The sequence below is a fragment of the Lithobates pipiens genome, unplaced genomic scaffold (genome assembly GCF_037356315.1).
Source record: "Lithobates pipiens isolate NorthernLeopardFrog02 unplaced genomic scaffold, aLitPip1_a1.2 Scaffold_13, whole genome shotgun sequence".
Lineage (NCBI taxonomy): Eukaryota > Metazoa > Chordata > Amphibia > Anura > Ranidae > Lithobates > Lithobates pipiens.
The window spans coordinates 309,310,302-309,328,230 of NW_027507718.1; the positions used below are offsets into that span (position 1 = coordinate 309,310,302).

General features: G+C 44.5%; 1 protein-coding gene across 1 annotated transcript in view; it reads left to right on the forward strand.

The window, feature by feature from the left end:
* LOC143974993 (UPF0462 protein C4orf33 homolog) overlaps positions 1 to 17,929 on the forward strand; it is a 168,019-nt gene that overhangs the window by 78,906 nt on the left and 71,184 nt on the right. Inside the window, exon 5 of the mRNA XM_077476905.1 lies at positions 16,691 to 16,742. Within this exon, the coding sequence (XP_077333031.1) occupies positions 16,691 to 16,742 (52 nt within the window). The remainder of the gene's footprint in view (positions 1 to 16,690; positions 16,743 to 17,929) is intronic.

A 17,929-nucleotide genomic window follows, 5' to 3' on the forward strand; every position in this document is an offset into this window, starting at 1 on the left:
TTTAGGCAATGTGAGTTCCACCTCTTGTTCTTACTCCTGCAAAGTTTCGCTTTGGTTGACTTTTTCTTCTGGTTTGCTTGGCATATTCACTTCACAGCTTTCAGGTGATTGGTGTTTGATGATGGGCTCTCATCAAAATAAACCTTTAGGCTTATTGTCACTTTGTCAGTCTTTGGGTGTAGGATTCTGTAACCCTTATACCGCGTACACATGATCGGACTATCCGGCAGACTTAGCCCAGTGGACAAACCGCCGGACCTTGAAGCGGAGGTCCGACGGACTTTCTGAACGAGCAGATTTGCCCACACACGACCGGACTTTTCCGGCGGACTAGGTGCGGTGGAAAAACCACTGAACTATGGCGGGAGTCCGCCGGACTTTTGAAATGAACGAACTTGCCCACACACAGAGGAAAGTCCGTTCATTTTGAACGCGGCTCCAGGTAGACGGGACTAGCGAAGGAAGTGAATTTTGCCGCCTTCGGCGGCGAGATTGACTCCCCGCTAGCCCCGTCACCTGGTATGGACTTAAAGGGGAAGCCCTACGCCGAAAAATGGCGCGGGGGTCCCCCCAAAGCCCATATCAGACCGTTATCCGAGCATGCTACCCGGCCGGTAAGGAAAGGGGGTGGGGACGAGCGAGCGCCTCCCCTCCTGAGCTGTTCCAGGCTGCGTGCCCTCAACATGGGGGGTGCTTTGGGTAAGGGGGGCCCTACCCCAAAGCACCTTGTCCCCATGTTGATGAGGACAAGGGCCTCTTCCCGACAACCCTGGCCGTTGGTTGTCGGGGTCTGTGGGCAGGGGGCTTATCGGAATCCGGGAGCCCCCTTTAATAAGGGGGCCCCCAGATACTGGCCCCCACCCTATGTGAATAAGTATGGGGTACAATGTACCCCTACCCATTCACCTGGTGAAAAAAATGTAAATAAAACATGACTCAAGGTTTTAAAATAATTTATTGCACAGCTCCGGGGTTCTTCTTCCGTCTTGGGGGGTCTTCTCACTGGGCTCCTCCGCTATCTTCTTCCAGCTCTTTTACTAGCGGTGGCCCGGTCTTCCGACACTGTCTCCGCCACCGCCACGCCTGCTGTTACCGTTTTTTTGGCGTAGGGCTTCCCCTTTAAGGCCATACCAGGTGACGGTGCTAGCGAGGTGTCATTCTCGCCACCGAAGGCGGTGACATTCACTTCCTTCCCTAGTCCCGTCTACCTGGAGCCGCTTTTAAAATGAACAGACTTTCCTCCGTGTGTGGGCAAGTCTGTTCATTTCAAAAGTCTGGTGGACTAGCACACAGACGGCCGGATTGTCCGCTGGACTCGCAGTCCAGTGGACAATTATTGAGTCAAAAATTCTTTCTAAGCCCGCCGGACTTTTAGGAAAAAAAGTCTGTCGGAGCCTACACACGGGTGGATTGTCCAGCATACTCTGGTCCGCCGGACCAAGTCCGCCGAATAGTCTGATCGTGTGTACGCGGCATTAGTTTGCTTGCTGTAGTCTACTAGAATGCCCTCTATGGCTTTGTTCTCCAGCTTGAATCGCTTCTCACTTGGAATATAGGCATATAATTTATTACCAAACACTCTGATGTGCCTTATGCTAGACTTTTATCCATGCAACATTTCGAATGGAGTACTTTTAAGGGCTCTTGAGGGTAGCCTGTTCTGTATGTAGGTAGGTTGCATTCATGACTGCTTCTCCCCAGTACTTGTGAGGTAGGTTGGCATCCGACAACATGATCTGCAGGGGGTGGGCCATTTTTCTTTGCAATGCCTGTGGAAGGGGCGCATGTGTGGCTTTTGCTTCAATACAGCACTTGCATTTCATGAGCACTCTGCAAGGCGCTGTTGTTAAATCTTCCCATAAACCTCTTTTTATAATGTCCTGTATAGCTTTTAGACTTCTGTGTCCCAGTTGCCTGTGCCACAAGTGAAAACATTTGCTGAGTAGGTCATTAGAGAGTATATAGGCTTGCTGGTCTGTGGTGATGAGCCTGTATAGGTGATCATCCAGTTTTCCTTTTGCGAGGAATCGCTTATAATTGTGAATTGTGCATTCATCGCCCTGAAACTTAAAGAGGTTGTAAACCTCTGAAAAAAAAAAAAAGACCTGCAAGATGAAGGTATAACGAGCTAGACATGGCTCTCTCTCTCTCTCAAGAAGGAACTGCATAACAGATAGTCTTACATTATAATCTATGCATATCCTGACGCTTTTCCCATTTGCTAAGAAAACTTTGCCTTTTGCACTGTAATCAATGTTTGTGAAGAAAGTTTCATTGATAGTCATGTGGCTTGTTGCTCCTGAGTCTATGCACCAGCCGCATGGCTTGCTGCACTGTGTCACTTTAAAGGTGCCACTCACATTGTTTCTGCAGTTTATTTTGTGATTGCTTTCACTCATTCTTGGTTTTCCGGATAGAACAGTCTTTTTTTTAAGTGACCATTCTTTTTTACAGCGAAAACAGGCTCTGCTGTTCTTGTGTTTTGTGCCTTTGTACATCTTAAGAGCTTTGTTATCATTGTACATATTTTCTTTCCTTCTGTCATATTCATCGATTAATTTCCCTTTGATATATTCCAATGTCAGCTCCTGCTCTGGTCTGGTATCTAAAGTGTTTATAAGAGCAGTATATGTCTCTGGAAGGCTGCAGAGGAGCAGGGCAACAATATGTTTATCTTTGATGTCCTCTCCAATGGCATGCAGCTGCTCTATGATTTCTAGCATAGCAGTCATGTAGTCACACATTTGCTGGCTTTCTTCTAGTCTTATCTTATACAGCTTTCTTAGCAAAAACATCTTACTGTTCAGGCTTGAATGCTCATGTAGTTTTTGTAATGAAGTCCACATATCTTTGGTCATTTTCTCTGTTCTTATGTGGATAAGCTAGTCATCTTCTACTGGTAAGTTTATAATTATTTCTGTCTGTCTGTCCTTCCTATAACAGTCCTCCCTCTCCCCGTCTGTGGGTATGTCTTTTTTCAGCACTTGCCACAAGTCATTCTTGGTGGGAAACACTTCCAGTTTAAATGTCCATGGCTGGTAATTGATCAGCCTTGCAATTGTAAACCTCACATCTGGACCACTTGCCATGTTTCAGTAGCTTGTATACAGTATTCCCTGACTTGCTGTACTTACTGAATATTCTTTCGAGTACCTCTGGGTGCTGCTGGGTTTGCTGGGTGCCTGGGACCCATAACCTAATGTCTGAGTATTGAAATCATGTTTTGGAAGGTTCTTGGATACAGCAAATGGCTTTACTTTTACGGAGAAATATATTACATGCCTTTTATCATAGAACAAGAAGAGGAGCATACAAGTACATATTTAGATACAGACGGTACATCCTGTTATTACTTTGTACCATAGAATATCATACTGCAGGGCCACCTGCTGGATAGAAAGGTATAATTCATACACTATATATAGTTCACAGTACTTTACATTACATGTTGTTGTTCTTCCAACAATATGACGCTGTCCCACTCTTGCTGCGCTTGCATGCCCGCGGGGGCATGCAGCATGGTGATTGGCGGCGCGCTGTGCCCCCACGACAAGGTGCATCCCTAATCCAAAGATTTACCCATGTGTTCAGCTATGTCCAATCACAGCTGATCACATGTAAACAAGGAAATGCCGGTTATTGTCTTTCCTCTCCTAACAATGACAGTGTGTGAGATGAGGAAAGCCGATCAGTAGTTTCCTCACAGGGGAGATCTGCACAGATAATCAGGGCAGCCCCAACAGTCCCATCAGTGATGCCAGTGAGGGCCCATCAGTGATGGCAGTCAGTGCCCAGCAGTGTTGCCCATCAGTGCCCATCAGTGATGCCAATCAGTGGCTCCCTTCAGTACTTCCTCTCCATGCCCATCAGTGCCACCTCAAGCTCATCAGTGATGCCTATTAGTGCTCATCAGTGCTGCATATGTGCCTCCTCATCATTGCCACCTCATAAGTGCCCTTCAGTGCCCTCTCATCAGTGCGCATCAGTGCCACCTCATTAGTGCCCATCAGTGCAGCCTCATCAGCACACATCAGCGGAGGAGAAAAATTACTTATTTACAAAAAAATTTATCAGAATCTAAGAAAATTTCATTTTTTTACAAAATTTTCGATCAATTTTTAGTTTTTTTAGCAAAAATTTAAACACCCAGTGGCAACTGAATACTAAAATAAAGCTCTTGTCTCAAAAAAAAATGATAACATTTTTGTTTGGGCACAGCATTTCATGACTCAGCAATTATAATTAAAAGTGTGACAGCGCTGAAAGCTGAAAATTCGCCTGGGCAGGAAGTTGGTAAAAGTGCTAAGTATTGAAGCGGTTAATATTATTAATAATTACCTTCCCATTTAAATCTGTAATGTTGTAATTTTCTGTAAAACTCAATGCCATATGGCAATTTGGAAGCCTTTTGTTCACATTTGGTGTATAGAAAACAATGCTAAAGGCCCCATGCACGCATCTTAACAAAACAAATTATGTAAAACAACTTTTTATTTTTTTATTTTATTTTAACTATCCACAGATAAAACCTTTATGTCCAATACAAAAACAAATAACATAATAATTAAAGTGGATCTAAAGGCTCAAGGGTTTTTACCTTCATGCATTCTCTTACAAATTAGCTTCAAAACCAAGTTAAAAACCAAGGCTCTTTTGGATGGCAGCTGCCAAAGGGCATGTATCCCGGGGGGGGCTGTGGCAGAACAACATTTGGCTTGATGTATAAAAGAACAAGTCAATGTGATCACAATAATTATTATTTTTGCAACTTGAATTAAAAGATTTTGTTGCTCAGCGGTAGTAAAATGATAGCAACACTAAATAAAGATGATTATAAAAACCACATTAATAGTGCATTTTGCGGGTATTATCCATACTCAAATGTTAACTTAATGGAGGGTACGTTTGGGTGGGGGGGAGAAAGATTAATGAAAAGGCTTTACTACTCCTTTCTAACATTACCTACTTACCTTTCCAAGAGAAAATGCAGTTGCGGACTTCCTCCAGTGCTGTTCAATTCACCAAAATCTTAGGCATTTGGTCACATGATCTGAGCTGAAACGACGGATCAGCCATCTTCTCTTCAATGCTCGCTTGTTATCAGAGATCAAAGATGACCCTGTGCCTAGGCATTCAGGCATGTGACCAGCAGTGGTGTAGCATATTCCCTCCTCTTTTACTCTTCATTTATCTCAATGACCATGGCTCTAAAACAGGGGTAAAAGAAAATTCTGTAAGTAACAAAACTAAATAATACACTTGATGTAGAAAAAGAGAGAATCTGTGTGATAAAAATAATTACTATTTTTGCAGCTTGAGTTAAAAGATTTTGTTGCTCAGCGGCAGTAAAATGATAGCAGCAGGAAATAATGATGATTTATATAATCACATCAATAATGCATTTTACAGGTATTACTCATATTCCTGCTAACTTCAAGTGTATCTATGGTCAAACTGTAAAGACATATATTTATTTCCACATTTTATTTCAGTTATTTCTAGCCTACGCTGAATAATCTTAAGGTTTGGAAAGTTACTTTGTGAAGTTCCCCACACATGTACTCCCTTGAATTCTGTGGCACATATTCACTATGCCCTGTGAGTAGGCAGAGTTAGTGTACTAGCAAGCACTGCTTGCAAGCAGCAAGGCACCATGGGATATGTAGTCCTTAGAAATTTAAAGTAAACAGCAGAGGAGAAGCTGCAAGGTATGCCGGCGATCCAGGAAGTTCTGGAAAGAGATGGCCAGTTGGAAGCCAGCACTCACAATATAAAAGGATATTTTTTTTCAATTAAATTGATACTAAAGTCTCTGTTTTTTTTTTTTCATTTAAAAATACCAAACGTGTTATACTTACCTTCTCTTTGTAATGATTTCGTACAGAGCAACCTAGATTCTTCTCTTCTTGGGTCCCTCGCCGGCGCTCCTGGCCCCTCCCTCCTGCCGAGTTCTCCAACAGCAGGCAGCTTGCTATGGGGGCACCTGAGCCAACCCGCTGCTCTGTGTCCATTTAGACACGGAGCCACGGTTCGGCTCCACCCCCTCTCTTACCTTATTGGCTCACTGACTTTGATTGACAGCAGTGGGAGCCAATGCTGCCACGCTGCTGTCTTAGCCAATGAGGAGGAAGAGTTTGGGGGTAGCCGAGACTCTCCTGCAACATCGCTGGATTGAGATGGGGCTCAGAAAGGATATTAGGCCCCAAGACGATGTCAAATCTGTGACGAAATGCGTACTGACATCCCGCTATTTGCAAGCACGGGCGTTCGTACTGCAGCCGGCCAGCCGCAAGTTTTTTATCTATTTACATTTGTTTGTTTAAGCGCATGTTGCGTTAGTTTTGTATATCAATAAACACCCTATGAGTTTTACCTATGGCTATTTCATCCCTCTTTTTTTGAGCCTACTTTGCATCGAATACATCTTGCAACACCTACTGTTGCCAGTGGAGGTTTTGTGTGTGGATACAGATGTGGTCGGGGGATCCCTCCATAGATGTGACGATCAGATCGCTTCCAGATACCTACTGAGGAAAAGACCCTGGCTGGGTGTAAGCTACAGTCATTCATTTTCTTACATCTGGTAAGCGCATACTTCGTACGGTGATGGGATTTGTTCAGCAAAAGTCACTTTTTTTTGTGGATGTTTTCACTTAGTGTCACCAATATTGCACAGATACTGGATACTGTTTGGAAAATTTTTGCTCACTAACACAATTCATTGACTTTATTTAAAAGAAAGTGTTTTCGTTGGACACTTTGGGATTATAATATTTTTCATATATTATTCACTGGCCATTTTTAATGTTATAGTTTAGAGCGCAACCTTTTATGTTTTATATGTTATACTTACCTTCTCTTTGAAATGGTTTTGTACAGAGCAGCCTCTCTTCTCGGGCCCCTCGCCAGTGCTCCTGGCCCCTCCCTCCTGCCGAGTTCTCCAACAGCAAGCAGCTTGCTATCGGGGCACCTGAGCTGAGCCGCGGCTCGGCCTCACCCCCTCTCTCTCCTTATTGTCTCACTGAATTTGATTGACAGTAGTGGGAGCCAATGGTGCCACGCTGCTGTCTCAGCCAATGAGGAGGGAGAGTCTGGGGATAGCCGAGACTCTCCTGCAACATCGCTGGATCAAGATGGGGATCAGAACGGATATTAGGGGGGCTGCTGCATACAAAAGGTTTTCTTTTTTTTAATCTTAATGCATTCTGACTTTACGACCACTTTAATCATATGTTGGACTGTTAAAAAGAACCTTTGCTTGTATTGCTATTACAGTGCTGATGTTATTAAATGAAAGTGTATGCTGTAACCATAGAACTTCTTTAAAATGAGTGATGAAAATGATGTGTTGGTCAAATTGCCAAAACCTTAGGCATTTGATCACATGAGGTTAACCGAAAAGGTGGGTCAGACAGTCTCCTCTTCAATCCTCCCTTGTTAACAGAGATCAAAGATGACCGGGTGGCTAGACATTCAAATATGTGACCAGCACTGGAGTAGCATATCCTCTCTTCTTTTACTCTTTATTTACTGTATTTCAACGGCCATGGCTCTAAAACATGTGTAAATCAAAAGGAAAATTCTAATACTAGCAGAACTAAATATTAAAGCGGAGGGCCACCCTAAAGTGGACCTTCCGTTCATTGGAATCCTCCCCCCCTCCGGCGCCACAATTGGCACCTTTCAGGGGGGAGGGGGGTGCAGGTACCTGTACAGTACAGGTATCTGCACCCACTTCCGGGATAGCTCTCTGGGGAAAGGGGCGTAGATTACACCCCTTTCCGAAAGTCCCCCGCTGCCTGCTGGGAAACACACAGATCCCAGAGGCAGCGGGTCCATCCTTATTGCGCAGCGCGACTCGCGCATGCGCAGTAGGGAACGGGGAAATGAAGCCGAAAGGCTCCACTTCCTGATTCCCATAGCCAAGATGGCGGCGGCAGCACCCGAGAGACGATCGAGAGATCGGCTTCGGGTGCCGACATCGCGGGCGCGCTGGGCGGGTAAGTGTCCTTATTTTAAAAGTCAGCAGCTGCAGTATTTGTAGCTGCTGGCTTTTAAAAACAAAAAAACGGCGGACTCCCGCTTTAAGCTGGATGTATAAAAAGAAAAATTTTGTGTGATAACAATAATTCTTATTTTTGCAACTTGAGTTGAAACGATTTTTCTGCTCAGCTGCAGACAACTGAAGTAAAATGATAGCAACAGGAAATAATAATGATTTATCTAATGAAATCATTAATGAATTTTACAGGTATTACGTGCCTCGGCTTTGTCAGCTGGGATAATGAAACAGTCATGCACTGTTTTATTTGCTAGCTGCATGCTTTGTCAGAGGGCTGGAGCACTTGTTTTAAAATGGAACCTTCACATACTCTCATATGACCCTAGAGAGGATTGTTGCTTTCTCTCCGATAACAATTCAGTCCATTCAGATCAGTTTTTTTAGTTTATGTGAAATATGGAATATGTGGAGTGAAAAGGTTGGCTTTCGTTCATTTATTTAGCAGCAGCCTCTGGCAAATCTCCAGGCTGATATGCATAACAAAAACGAAAGCATACAAAAGACATTTTAGGCCTCTGGAGAGTTTGCTAAACATGTTTGGCAATCTGTCATTGGACAGTTTACACTTTTTCCTACACCAAATCACATATTTATTTGTTTGACTCATGCAACATGTCAACTTTTATCTGATCAGACTATAGTCACATATTCCTCAGGAGAGGCTAGGCCCAGTTTTGAGTGCTTGGCATAAGAGTTATTCCAAGATTGAAAGATGAAAGCTTTTTAATCATTTTTGTTGTCACGTTTCATTTTTCTTGGCATTATTATACTATATTGCTTCATTTTAAAGTTTACAGCAAAAGTATTACAACTACCAACGGCCATGTTTTCATTGGATAGCCCCGACTTTTTACGAGGGTTCAAACTAATGCTAGGTCAGGGCTGTGTAACTTGGGGGTTTTCTTTTGAGGCCCGTGAAGCCTTGGCTCCAGCTTCAGCTTCAGCTAGTACGCATGATGCACCATGACAATGGGATGCAAAATACTGGAACGCTCTCTGCACAGATTACCCCACCTGACAGGGACAGTATAGTTCTGGCTGGACCTTATTGGAAAAAGTGAAATAGGTAAAACAGCACAGAAGTGTTTTTTTAATCCCGGAAGTAACCACTGAACACCAATAGAGTTTGGTGATTTTTACTCCCTCTGCACACCAGTGAAGATTTTTTAATCTACTGCAATGCATACCAGAAAAGTTGGGGTGGTGGTGGGAGTATTGCTGACACTACTACTGAAACCAGTGAAGGGAGGGACTGGGAGCACCGGGTTTTACCCCCTGTCCAAGCTGCTCGGGTTCCTGACGATCCGCCCCGAACCTAGGTATTATTAAGCGTTTGTGTAGCACTACCCCCGAAGTAGTTGTTGATTAGATTTGGGCTTACCGTTAACTTCTCTCCACACTTCAACGTCTATGAGTGTCCCGTGGTAGATGGCCCAGTAACTCGAGAGACTGACAACAGATCACTTGAATGGATTTTATTTGCAAAACGCGAACAGTCTCTTAAATTGGGATCAGAGGGTTGGAAAGGAAGTTCAGGTACTCTTTAGTGTTCAAGTCAAATGTTGAAGAACTTGCTTACTTTGACTGCATCCAGAGAATAGCCATTCGCAACTGGATGTTCACTCAAGTTGGATAGTCCCTCTCTCACAAGGCCTAGCCGCCAACAAGGTGCTTAACTTAGGATCAAGTCTCTGCCACAGACGTTGTTGTAGAACATACAAGATATGTCTCTGCCACAGACGTTGTTGTAGAACACGTAGGGAAACTAAACTTGAAGAACACTCATAGGATACCTGGATCTTTCAGCCAGCTTGGCAATATGCACGAGACCGGATTCTCTTGGGTACTTCAGCCCTTCTAGGCTCTTACTAAGAAACCAACCCATATGTGGTCTTCTTCTGAAGAGTCCTCCCCTGGAATGCTTGAAGTCACTGGGTCTCTCTCAAACCGGAGACGGCACCCAAACCCCTCAAAATCCTCCTCTAGCCAGCCCCAAGACATCAAAAGCCTTCCTGGGGGCTGGTCAGGAGGACCAGGACCATGAAGTCAGTACATCCTTCTGGACCGGATCCCCGAACCCCGTGACGTCTGCATCCTAAATACTTTCTCCCAGAAAGCACAGCAAGAGCGCCACTCCCACTAGGCGGGCTCCGGGAGAGAGTAACTTAAGCGCCCAACCAGACCATAGTTCCATACCTGCCAGAAGAGACAGTGCCCCCTCTGTGGTCAGGCGGAACATCCCATAGTCCAGTCAGACTGATGCTGAAGTCCCAATTTAGACAATAGTACCCAAACCAAACTGTAGTTTAGGTATAACCTTAACTTTGAAAAACGCATAGTGCATGCTCTTCAGGAGCCACCGCTACATTTGCACCTGTGGGATAAGCCTCATACACATGGGCAGAATCTCAGGACACATTTTCCGGTTCAAAAAAAATGCCCGACATTCTGCCTGTGTGTATGTCGGTCTGTCAGACATGCATGCTGGAAAACCAGCAGCCAACCGACTCCTTATCAGGGCTCTCAACCAATGGCAGAGAGCGCTGATCAGAGAGCCCCCCTGCCTCAAAGCATCCATGTTGAAGGCATGTGGCCCAGTATGGTTCAGAAGGGGCGCTCGCTCGCCCCCCCCTTTCCTGACCTGGTAGGCTGCATGCCTGGAGAAGGGTCTGGAGATTTTCGGGGGGACCCCACGCAGTTTTTTTTTACAGTTTTTTTGACAACTGATCGTTTGTTAAGGGTGCTATGGCCTGCTTCCCGGTCCAGCTCCTTAACAACCAGCTATACTGCACCCTGATTGGTCAAAGCTTTACCCAAACAGGGTGCAAAATGCACTGCGCAGCACGCAGTGCATTACAGGGCATTCAGTGGGGCGAATACCTGCCAAACACCCTGCAAATTTGGGTGTTCCCTGAATGGGGTGGACAGCCAATGTTTGGCCCAAACTGATGCTTGGGTTGAACCGCTTGCCCCAACTCTAGGTATTATCGTTGTCACTGTTGCTGACACCAATGAAGGGAGGGGTTATTATTGCTGCCTCTATTGCTGATACCAATGAAGGGAGTTATTATTCCTGACAATTTCACTGACACCAGTATAGGGAGAGGTAATTATTTCTGCCACTGTTACTGACACCAATAAGGGCCGGGGTTATTATTGGTGACACTGACACCAATAAAAGGAGGAGTTATTAATGTTAGCACTGACACCAATCAAGGGAAGGGTTATTATTGATGACACTACTATTGTAACCACTGTAGAGTGGGGTTATTATAATTGACACTGTCTCTGACACCAGGGAAGGGAGATGTTATTATTGCTGCCACTGTCACCAATGAAGGAGGGGTTTATTATTGCTGACAGAATCTCTGACACCAACATGTTATTGTTTCTGCCACTTTCTCTGACACCAATGAAGGTGTCACTGATGCTAATAAAAGGAGGGGTTATTATTGGTGACACTATCACTGATACCAGTGAAATGCCACTGACATCAATAAATGCAAGGGTTATTATCCTTGCCACTGTCACTGACACCAATGAACAAATGTCCTCATTTGAAGATCTCACCCCCATTACTGTTCTGGTGACAACTCAAAATTTTGTATCTTACCTTACTTTCTGTATCAGTCATTTTGGTCTCTCGGACAAATAGAGGGCACATTTTCCCAGCAGGGACACAAAGAGCAATACAAAATGGATAAATGTTCTACCTTTCCCTACTCCATCAAAAAAAAAAAAATGGCTTTAAATAAACGTTGCCTAGTACCCACAGGCTGAATATAGGGTACCGTTGGCTGGTTCAATAGAAACTGTCTGACATTTGGCCCACCAGTCGAAAGGTGCATGACCAAAAAGATCTGGCGATCGGCTCTCGGCCAGTGCTCTCAGCCGATAGCTGAGAGCACTGACCAGAGTGTTTTGGCGGGGGGGGGGCATCCTCCTGTCAGAACACAATAGAACAGCAGGGGAGATCGCTGTACTAAGGCTTGTTAGTACAGTGGTTTCTCCTGAGCTGTCAGTTTTTTTTTGTTCAGCCCTGCTGAGTTGAATGGAAAAAAAAACTACTAGTGTGTACTAGGCTTAAGGAAGACTGCAGGCCCTGGGTAAAGGGCCATTCAAAGTTTGACAGTTATTGCTAGGCAGCTGCATGACCGTATGCCTGATAACATATAATGTCCCCTAATGCCGCGTACACACGATCGGACTATCCGACAGACTTAATCCGGCGGACAAACCGCCGGACTTTGTAGCGGAGGTCTGCCAGACTTTCCGAACAAGCGGATCTGCCCACACATGAACAGACTTTTCCGGCAGACAACCCGCCGGACTATGGCGGGAGTCCGCCAGACTTTTGAAATGAAAGGACTTGCCCACACACGGAGGAAAGTCCGTTCATTTTGAACGTGGCTCCAGGTACACAGGACCAGCGCAGGAAGTCAATGTCGCCACCTCCACCGGCGAGATTGACTCCTTGCCAGCCCTGTCACCTGGTATAGACTTAAAGGGGAAGCCCTATGCCAAAAAAATGGCGTGGGGGTCCCCCCAAGGTCCATATCAGACCCTTATCCGAGCACGCAGCCCGGCCGGTCAGGAAAGGGTGTGGGGACGAGCGAGCGCCCGACCACCTGAGCCGCACCGGGCCGCGTGCCCTCAACAAGGGGGGGTGCTGCCCCCCCACCCCAAAGCACCTTGTCCCAATGTTGATGAGGACAAGGGCCTCTTCCCGACAACTCTGGCCGTTGTTTGTTGGGGTCTGCGGGCAGGGGGCTTATCGGAATCCGGGAGCCCCCTTTAATAAGGGGGCCCCCAGATGCCGGACACCCACCCTACGTGAATGAGTATTGGGGTACCATGTACCCATTCACCTGGTGAAAAAAAAGTGGACTCCGAAGTCGGAAGAAGACCCCCGGACGGCGGCGGCGACGAAGAAGAAAGCCGGGCTCCTCTGCTAGTAAAAGAGCTAGTAAAAGAGCACAAGATAGCGGAGGAGTCTGGCGAGAAGACCCCCCAAGACGGAAGACCACCGGAGGAGTGCAATAAATTATTTTAAAAACATGTGTTGTGTTTTTCTTTACATTTTTTTTGACCAGGTGAACGGGTAGGGGTACACGGTACCCCAAAACTCATTCATGTAGGGTGGGGGGCCGGTATCTGGTGGCCCCCTTATTAAAGGGGGCTCCTGGATTCCGATAAGCCCCCGCCCGCAGACCCTGACAACCACCAGCCAGGGTTGTCAGGAAGAGGCCCTTGTCCTCATCAACATGGGGACAAGGTGCTTTGGGGTGGGGGGCCACAGGGCCCCCCTTCCCCAAAGCACCCCCCCATGTTGAAGGCACGCAGCCTGGTAAGGCTCGGGGGGGGGGGGCTCGCTCGTCCCCATCCCCTTTCCTGACCGGACGGGCTGCGTGCTTTTATAAGGATCTGATGGACTTTGGGAGGACCCCCACGCTGTTTTTTCTGCATAGGGCTTCCCCTTTAAGTCCATACCAGGTTATGGGGCTGGCAAGGTGTCAATCTCGCCGATGGAGGCAGCGACATTGACTTCCTGAGCTAGTCCTGTCTACCTGGAGCCACGTTCAAAATGAACGGACTTTCCTCCGTGTGTGGGCAAGTCCGTTCATTTCAAAAGTCCGGCGGACTAGCACACAGACGGCCGGATTGTCCGCCGGACTGCCGAGTCCGCCGGACAATTTTCGGTCAAAACTTCTTTATAAGTCTGTCGGACTTTTGGAAAGAAAAAGTCTGTCGGAGCCAACACACGGGCGGATTGTCCGGCGGACTCTGGTCTGCCGGACCAAGTCCGCCAGATAGTCTGATCGTGTGTACGGGGCATAAGTGTGTATACAGTGTCATATAGTAAAGCCATGCAGAAGACCAAAAAAAAATGGCTTAGGAGCAATAGTATAAATTCAGACAATTGGCAGCAGCTGCCATACCTCACGGGACCTCAGTTGTCATACCTCAGTCACTCCTGACTATTATTGCCAAAAAGCATCCTCAAAAATACCAAATAACACTACAGTGGTGTGAAAAAGTGTTTGCCCCCTTCCTCATTTCCTGTTCCTTTGCATGTTTGTCACACTTAAGTGTTTCGGAACATCAAACCAATTTAAACAATAGTCAAGGACAACACAAGTAAACACAAAATGCAATTTGTAAATGAAGGTGTTTATTATTAAAGGTGAAAAAAAATCCAAACCATCATGGCCCTGTGTGAAAAAGTGATTGCCCCCTAAACCTAATAACTGGTTGGGCCACCCTTAGCAGCAACAACTGCAACCAAGCGTTTGCGATAACGTGCAATGAGGCTTTTACAGCGTCCTGGAGGAATTTTGGCCCACTCATCTTTGCAGAATTGTCCTAATTCAGTTACATTAGAGGGTTTTCGAGCATGAACGGCCTTTTTAAGGTCATACCACAACATCTCAATAGGATTCAGGTCAGGACTTTGGCTAGGCCACTCCAAAGTCTTCATTTTGTTTTTCTTCAGCCATTCGGTGGTGGACTTGCTGGTGTGTTTAGGATCATTGTCCTGCTGCAGAACCCAAGTTCGTTTCAGCTTGAGTACACGAACAGATGGTCGGACATTCTCCTTCAGGATCTCTTGGTAGACAGCAGAATTCATAGTTCCTTTTATCACGGCAAGTCTTCCAGGTCCTGAAGCAGCAAAACAGCCCCAGACCATCACACTACCACCACCATATTTTACTGTTGGTATAATGTTCTTTTTATGAAATGCAGTGTTCCTTCTACGCCAGATATACTTGGACACACACCTTCCAAAGAGTTCTACTTTTGTCTCATCGGTCCACAGAATGTTGTCCCAAAAGTCTTGGGGATCATCAAGATGTGTTGTGGAGAAATTGAGACGAGCTTTGATGTTCTTTTTGCTCAGCAGTGGTTTTCTCCTTGGAACTCTGCCATGCAGGCCATTTTTGCCCAGTCTTTTCCTGATGGTGGAGGCATGAACGCTGACCTTAATTGAGGCAAGTGAGGCCTGCAGTTCCTTGGACGTTGTTGTGGGCTCTTTTGTGACCTCTTGGATGAGTCGTCGCTGCGCTATTGGGGTAATTTTGGGCGGCCGGCCACTCCTGGGAAGGTTCACCACTGTTCCATGTCTTCGCCATTTGTGGATAATGGCTCTCACTGTGATTCGCTGGATTCCCAAAGCTTTGGAAATGGCTTTATAACCCTTTCCAGACTGATAGATCTCAATTACTTTCTTTCTCAATTGTTCCTGAATTTCTTTGGGTCTCGGCATGATGTGTAGCTTTTAAGGATCTTCTGGTGGACCTTACTGTGTCAAGCAGCTCCTATTTAAGTGATGCCTTGATTGTGAACAGGTGTGGCAATAATCAGGCCTGGGTGTGGCTAGAGAAATTGAACTCAGGTGTGGACAACCACAGTTATAGTATGTTTTAACAAGGGGGCAATCACTTTTTCACACAGGGCCATGATGGTTTGGATTTTTTTTCACCTTTAATAATAAACACCTTCATTTACAAATTGCATTTTGTGTTTACTTGTGTTGTCCTTGACTATTGTTTAAATTGGTTTGATGTTCCGAAACACTTAAGTGTGACAAACATGCAAAGGAACAGGAAATGAGGAAGGGGGTAAACACTTTTTCACACCACTGTAAGTAAAGGTGTAAATACAGTTATTTGTTGGAGAATGCTCACAAAATGATCTTAAAGTAAGACTAAACCTTATGATATTTGCATGAGACCATTTATGATTGCTTTTTTTTGGGTTTATGAAAAGAATGGTGCCAGTTAGAGAAAAATCTACTTGCCAGTGAGAGAAAGGTCTACCTTGGTCTGCCTGCCAGCGCTACTTGGACATATGGAAAGCTGAGCATTTGAAATTAGGCAAATTCTTTTAACAAATTAGACTACATGGCCCAGTAGCACATTTTTTTGATAATTTTATTCCATTACACCTATCCATGATTGTTTGTTTATTGTTTGTATATTGTTATGGATCCTTGACTATTTTTGTATTTTTTCTGGTATTGTAATTATGTATTTTTTTTTCTTTGTATAATAAATGTTATATTTTTCTATTTATGTGGACATGGTAGTACCTATAAATCCCACATCTAGGGGGTTTTCTCCATTCTTATTTTTTTGATAAGTGTTACTTCCATGCCGATTTTCAAAGGTGGGATTTACCTGCAGTGGGCATGGTTTTCAAAATATACCATTCTGGAAGTTATGGTGCTGTTATTTTAAATGATGTCACCTTACGGAGAATTTAAGGAGAGAAAGTTTTTCTTTAGTTGTATCCATAAGACTTTCTAAATTGCAATGGCAATAGGGTTCCTATTGGGGTAATGGAAAGATAAATACAATACAACCTTGAAAAAATAATTGTATAATGAAAGAATTAATTATTTCATCTCTGTATCACCATTCATGGCTGAAATACCACAAACCAGTCCTGACATTTGTAACCTTAATGGCTTCCATTTTGCTGGGCACTAGAGAGTTGAAGGCTGGAAAAAATCTTTTGTAATGTAAAATGATGCACTCCGAAATCTTACATTTTGCTGCATTTTCATTCACCGCTGTAAACATTTCAGGTTATTTTAATCTGTTTTTCACAATTGTGCATTTATTTTAGGCATGGGCAGCATCTGGTTCTGTTACTTTCTGGCATCGGAAATGCGTTTATGGTGAGTACAGGAACACAGAAATATACAAATATTTGAAATGGTTACAGATGAAAAAAAAAAAAGATATCGAAAGCAATCATGTTTATGAAAACAAAGAAGCGCATTGGTACTGACATCTCCACCTGGCATTATCACACTGTGGATATCATAAGAAAGACTGATTTATAATCACTTGTGAACTACTAGTTCCCTAAAACTGGGATCTGCCATCTCTGAATAAGTGCTGCTTAGAGGGAGGTAATTCAAAGGGACATTAGCACAGTGTGCTGCTCGTTCATGGGGTGAAACAATGATCATCCCCGCTCACTTTTAACACCTCCTTCCCACGGGCAAAAAACAGTCATGAGATGTATTCAGGTCACACATATTTATAAACTGCAAGACTCATATGCAATTCATAGCACAGTCACTGTTAAGTATATGGAAGAAAGGTATTAAAAATATTAATCCCTTGTGCCGCTGAAGCCAGGAGCACATCGCCAAGTGCTAATTGTGTGTTTCCTACAACACTGATGTGGTTCTGTGGGTAATTCATTAACTGCACTGTATATCCCAAAAAAGAGGTTAATTACCTTCAGATAACACATAGTGTCTGGAAGCATGATGTTTATGCTGCAGAATTGTAATCTTCCACTCTGATTTTACTAATGAAACAAAGCGCTGTTTCTAAATGAGTAATACATTAACGTAATGGGCTATTCATATCATCTGGACAATCTTTTTTCTTTCTTATTTTGCATATTATACCGCAGAGGTCCTTGGGCTTTGTCAGCTCATAAGCCAAATTCAACAACAAGAGACCTTTAGGCATACTAAACATAATCATGCATGGGCAGATTGGCTTGCTTGCAAGCATTCTGAGCAATATGATAAACAATAAAAAAATTAAAATGTATTGACATAAAATAGACACAAGCATAAGGCAACGACTTATGGAATATCAGTTGGTTGGAATGGAACATGGTAGGGCAATTCCTAACGGCACTGAGCATGTTGCCCGAGATGAGCTTTTTAGATGGACACTCTTCAGGAGATATGTATGTTGCATGGAAAGACCAATGTTTGAGGGTTAATTCCTAATGAGTGTATGTAGGTACCTTCAGAGCTTCTATAAACAGGCCTAGTATTTTAGGTTTGGTTAATAGCACTATGTTTCAAGTGCCCCTTATGCCTCGTACACACGATCA